Source organism: Phanerochaete carnosa (genome assembly GCF_000300595.1).
Source record: "Phanerochaete carnosa HHB-10118-sp unplaced genomic scaffold PHACAscaffold_223, whole genome shotgun sequence".
In the NCBI taxonomy this organism is placed as follows: domain Eukaryota; kingdom Fungi; phylum Basidiomycota; class Agaricomycetes; order Polyporales; family Phanerochaetaceae; genus Phanerochaete; species Phanerochaete carnosa.
The window spans coordinates 1-5438 of NW_006767850.1; the positions used below are offsets into that span (position 1 = coordinate 1).

A 5438-nucleotide genomic window follows, 5' to 3' on the forward strand; every position below is an offset into this window, starting at 1 on the left:
CCACCCCTGCCGTTCGTCTCTGTAAGCCTCTCCTCCTCCTCCTAAATTGATTTTCACACTCATGAACGAGCTGCTGCACCAGCAGCACGGGGCTAATTTTATACTATTTTGCGCGGATAGAGGTACAAAAACACATTCAGTTTGTTTCGTAAATACACTTAAGCTATTTTCCTATGGGGATGTTATTGTTTTAGTGGTATGAAAAGATACACTGCTTTTACACCTTTTGAGGTATTAGGAGAGTCGAAATATTCTCAGGGCGAAATCATCATCATTTCTTTCTCCACATTTTCCCCAAAAAGGTTCCTTCCAGGTGAGACAAAAAGAGTAAACTTATTTTGTGGTTCCTGTCTCCACAAAATATGAGGTAGAAAAGCTGGACTTTTATCAGGGAAACTTGTATGGAAAAAACTGGTATTGTTTTCAGACATAAGATTGGTCACCCACTCATGGCCTATTGCCCCCTTCTCATCGTCTGCTGTGCGCCCACTCATTGCCCCGCGCATTGATGGCCACTTGCTAGGAGATTGCCCGCACATCACCCACACAACACCCACTCATTGCCCACTCATTGCTCACTCATCGCCAAAACAATGGTGGTCACTTACCAGTAAATTGCCACTTACAATGCATGACCACTTAAACAAGCAACTAATCACCTCACGAACAATTAATCACGTCGTCTCCACTCCCGACGCTGGTGCACTCGCGCGAGAGCACCACAGACTTGCAGACGGACGTGACAAGCATCGCGTTGTTGCGGCGCGTGCCCGCCAACGCGGCGTCGATGCTCCAGATGTGGCCGCACGCGCCATCATCGTCTTGCCTGCTGTTCACCAGGCCTACACGACTTGCCGTCCCTCTACCAACACCTCGCTCTCGGTCTCGTTCAACTCAATATCTCCCCGCATGCAGATATCTTCCTTATTCCCGCACGATGCGTCTCCGTCGTCTCCATCCCCCCGCTTGCGGTCCCTGCCTCTCATCTCTAACTAACACCCTCCGCAAACCACATCATCACCTCTGAAGACCTGCAACGGCTCCGCGCGCTCACGAAGCCTCTTCCACCTGCGCTCCCCAGTCTGTCCTCCTCCTCGCCCAACCGCGCCGAGGCGTACACCTTCATCCACCCCTCCCTCAACATCTACTTCGCCGACCTTTTATCTGCCGCGCGGCACCATCCGCTGCTCGACGGCAGGCTGCTCACGCTGCGCGTGCACTGGGACGCCACGGCGCTCGTGCGCACGTACCGTGTGCTCTGTGGGTGCAGCCTCGGCGCGGAGCTCATCGCGAGCGTCGCTGCCGCCACGCCCAGCGAGGACACGAGCGAGGACGACGACGAGCTCTGCACCGCTTACGCAAACGTGCACTTGTGGAACGACAACGGCGGCGACGGCGAGGACGCGTGGCTCGGCGCCGAGATCCACGCGGGCCGCCGCAAGATGGGGAGCGTGCGCAGCGTCGAGGTACACGTCAAGGGACCTGACGTCGACGCCGGGGCCGATCATGCCTCCCCTGGTCGCGCACACGACGGGCCGCCACGCGCCGCGCACGGCGGCGTTCGCGAGCCACGACAGCTTCGCGCCGAGCAGCCTCATGGCACCGCTGCCGTCGGCGCCCGAGGTGTGGGACGTGAGCGAGATCGACGCCGAGCGGGTCTTCCTCCGCGCGGATTGTCCGCTTGCATTGCCCGACCCACTCGCGTTCGCGGGCGCTGTTCAGGCGACCGGCAGGTAGATCAGTGGGCGACCAGTGGACGACCAGTGGACGTGTCAGCGGGCACACACAGCGACGCCAAAAAATAGTCAATGTATTTTTATTACAGTTCTTTTGCGACAAGAGTCAGCTCTCCTATTTGAGCAAATAGATAGTAGATGCATACTTTTTTTTGTACCTATCCCAATAGAAAATATATCTATTATTCTATATATGGATAGCCCAGCAGTATTTGTACCTCTTTTTGCTGCAAGCAGAACAGCTTTTTGCAACAGGATTCACCAAAAAAGGTGTCTTTGTTTGGCTCCTATTTCCAGGTTTTACCTATCGTATGTTTTTACCAGAAAGTGTTCGGTCTTTTTGGCTTCTATTCTCATAACAATTTTTGTGCCCCTTTCAGCTGAAAATATTAACTAATTAGCCCCGTGCAGAGCATGTGCTCGCCCTTGCTGCACTTCTCATACGACACCATTGCTGCCGTCTTGGAGGCAGGCCTGTCCTCGCACGTGCTCTCGCTGCACGTTCACATGTCCCTCGAAGAGTGCTTTGCGCTGCTCACCATGAGCAGGCCCTGCCTCATCTTGCCTGTCCTTGCCGGTGCCGGCATCAGCATCGCAGCTGTGCAGAGTGAGTCACTGCTGTTCACACTTGTGTGCCTGCTGCGTGCGCTCAGCTTCCCCAAGGGCCAGCCCCTGCCGCAGATGCGCATGCCCCCCTCCGAAGGCCCACTGCCTGTGTGCTTGTGCTCAGAAGGCCAGCCCCTGCTGCAGATGCGCAGCCTCTGTGCTGCGCGTGGACTATTTTGCCACGCTGAGGCCAGTGAGTGGTCATGGACATAGACATGGACACACTGAGTGTGTATGGGAATGGGAATGGGGGTGGTGGGGGTGGGAGTGGAGGTGGAAGTGGGTTTGGGGGTGGCATTCCCGAGCCAGTCTTTGAGGAGCATGCAGTGCAGTGCATGTTCTGCCAGTTGGTGTATGGTAATGGAGACAGGAGCTTATGGCTCAGCTTGCTAGTATCTGCTCATTGTCATCACTGACAGCAAGAATGTTTCTTAGTAGCTATTAATAGTAAAGTCAATTGAAGTTTATTTGTGTAAAACATTAGCATTTGGTATGCATGAAAGCAGAGCCTGTGTAGCCAAATTCTCATGAACATCATGCTTGCTCAGTCTTATAAGCCATGCATAGATGCTGCAAACTATATGGTATTATATAACTAAATAATATATATATGTTATGCAAACTATATAAACCCTACAATCTTGACTAAAGTTGGCCAGATTCAAAAACACCACCAATCTATATATACTCTTGCTAGGGATTTGAAATGGTTTAGTGTAATAGAATGGTTTTCAGATTGTACATGGATATATTTAACATTACAAGAGATTCACTAAAAGTCTGATGAGCCGTGATCGAGTGGTCATCGGCCGCCGACTCCCAAAGCCTCTGTGATGGCTACGCGATCCAACCAGCATGGGCCGGCCCAGAGCGCTCTATTTGCTGGCTCCTTTTTGTTAGCTTCTTATACGATGGAACTTGCGATGCGACATCACAGCGATTGCATCATGGATCAACTGTGTTTCTCGGAAGATACCCGTGGCACTCACATATGAACCGCTCGCAGGCCCTCCCCCCAACCCCACCATTGAAGTACCTCATCGGAAGCATAAAGTGGCTCAGTCTTGTGCATAGCTGCAGGCTGCTTTTAAGTCTAAATCTTAGGCTGGAACTAACCAGATAGCTCATAACTAGGATTTGCTCTCCATACTAACATGCAGCAGGCCTTTCCTTCACCAGCTCGGCGCTTGCATTGCCATGTCCCGCATAAAACTCATTGTCAGCATACATGCATCAATCAAGGGGCGAATCGCAGAATATTGAAACACTGCAATGAGCTGTACATCACAGTTCATGGTCATACCAGGCAGTACGCGCATCCGCGCACCAGCCAAGAGAGGTGGTATAAAAGGGCTCTCAAGTCCTTAGTGGCTCTTTAAGCTTGACGTCTCGCCAGCACCTTTCATTTTTACTTTCTACTCATTACTTCTTGATTTGCTATGTCCTTCAGTGGCCAGTCCGCCCTCGTTTTCGCCTTCTTGCTCGTGGTATCCGCCCGGCAGAGCTTGGCTGTCTGCGCTCCGGGTCAGATGGGTGCGTATTCCACGTCGCTGTCTTCTCTAGTCATGGCTCATATCACCCTTGCAGCTGTTGGGTCCGAAATGCTAGTGGTCAGCCCAAGCCCAGTCCATCTTTTAGTGACCTGATTATTAACTGGATCTTGCTGCTCTGCGCTTATTAGCTTCAAATGGTACGTTTTCAAGTGTTTCGCTTGAATCCACAGCTCACACCTGCGTCCACAGCTTATTGGACCTGCCCGCGCCATCGACGAATACAGTGGCTGCCTGATGGCAAAAAATCGCAATCTCATCTCGCATAACGGCATCACACAGGCTACGGGCCAGATGTGCAAGGGCGGATATGCCAAAGGTGCATCGGTTATGTGTGATGGCAGCAGCAAGTGTGTACCTTCAGTTGAGCCCCGCGAAGTGTGTGGCTGACTCCTTCGCTACCTCTTAGCCCTACCGCAGCTGTCGATACGCAGGGTCGGAGTTGGACGTGCTCTCTGACGAACGACGATAGCTGTGACATCAGGGGTTCTAGAGGACGGTTCTTGTTGAAGTGCCTAGTGGCTCTGGCTCGGCGTTCCGCCCGGCATGGACTTAAGGTGGACATCTTAGATTAGGCGCTGCTAATATGTAGACAGTGATTGGACAATCGTATGTAGTGCTCCCACGCATGGACCTCTTTATGGCAGGCTTCCCCATTCTAGTGGACTCTCAATTTTGCTTCCTTTTAGTATATAAGGACTTCTCTCGCATCCCCACTCTGCGTGCTCTTTCCCTTTGCACTCAGAGTAAGTCCCTTCGTCACCCTTCGCGCAGTATGCACATATGCTTACACCCTGTATAGCTAATCCCCCGTGTGTATTAGGTTAGCTCTATACAGTGTGCTCTTTCCCTTCACGCTCAGACTAATCCCCCGTGTGTATTAGATCGTGCCCGCGTGCCACTCGCCAGTTCTCGCTTGCACAGCCCAGTTGTCATATCACGACAATAGTTCTCAGTTCTAGCTCGCTGCACCCGTAATCAGAGTCGAGGTGACCGTAACGCACATCGGCTCGGAATGTTCATGAGCGCCTTCCAGATCTTGCATGTACTGGCAGAGCATACAACTGCCATCTCTGTGGGGGTGTGGCAAAAATGTATCATGCATGCCAGTGCAGACGACGCCCACAACAGCGCAGGAGCTGCTCCCGCATTTAGCTCTGAGGATTAATATTGAATATCAAGGTATGGAGTATCGTGCAATAGATACTAGTGATTTGACTGGCTCGGCTTCAAGCCAGCAAGCGGGCCAAGCCGAGCCTGCACAAGCTGGGCCAAGCCGAGCCAAAGCATGCCGGCTTGAAAAGGCTTTTGGCTTGGCTTGGACGTCAAGCCAGCCAAGCCAAGCCGGCAAGCCGCGGCTTTAGATAATAAACTTGCTGTATGTAGTACTGCTGTTAGAGTAATTAGCGATAAATTCCTAAAATATTACATTGTGTTCTCCTCTACTGCATCTGTCTTCTAATGTAGATAAATCAATAGATTATTAATAAGACTGAGCCTCACCACAAAGAAATATAGTGGGGGCGCCAGCGCTTGCCCCGCTTAA

At 51.8% G+C, this 5438-nt stretch overlaps 3 protein-coding genes across 3 annotated transcripts; 2 read left to right on the forward strand and 1 right to left on the reverse strand.

Moving 5' to 3' along the window:
- Nucleotides 1-478: 478 nt before the first annotated feature.
- On the reverse strand, nucleotides 479-1771 carry PHACADRAFT_266059 (uncharacterized protein). The gene is given in 2 exon segments (XM_007402536.1): nucleotides 479-813; nucleotides 815-1771. 1 exon segment carries the CDS (start codon nucleotides 1596-1598, stop codon nucleotides 1161-1163), a length of 438 nt encoding a protein of 145 aa, XP_007402598.1. The 5' UTR covers nucleotides 1599-1771; the 3' UTR covers nucleotides 479-813; nucleotides 815-1160.
- A 373-nt stretch (nucleotides 1772-2144) lies between these two features.
- On the forward strand, nucleotides 2145-2804 carry PHACADRAFT_266061 (uncharacterized protein; the record flags this gene model as incomplete). Its single annotated transcript, XM_007402537.1, has 1 exon — nucleotides 2145-2804. A coding segment is annotated over exon 1 (287 nt), but the record flags the coding sequence as incomplete, so codon positions are not given.
- Nucleotides 2805-3781: 977 nt separating this feature from the next.
- PHACADRAFT_202323 (uncharacterized protein) lies at nucleotides 3782-4364 on the forward strand (the record flags this gene model as incomplete). Its single annotated transcript, XM_007402538.1, has 5 exons — nucleotides 3782-3875; nucleotides 3930-3952; nucleotides 4024-4032; nucleotides 4085-4242; nucleotides 4313-4364. 5 exons carry the CDS (start codon nucleotides 3782-3784, stop codon nucleotides 4362-4364), a joined length of 336 nt encoding a protein of 111 aa, XP_007402600.1.
- Nucleotides 4365-5438: the final 1074 nt, after the last annotated feature.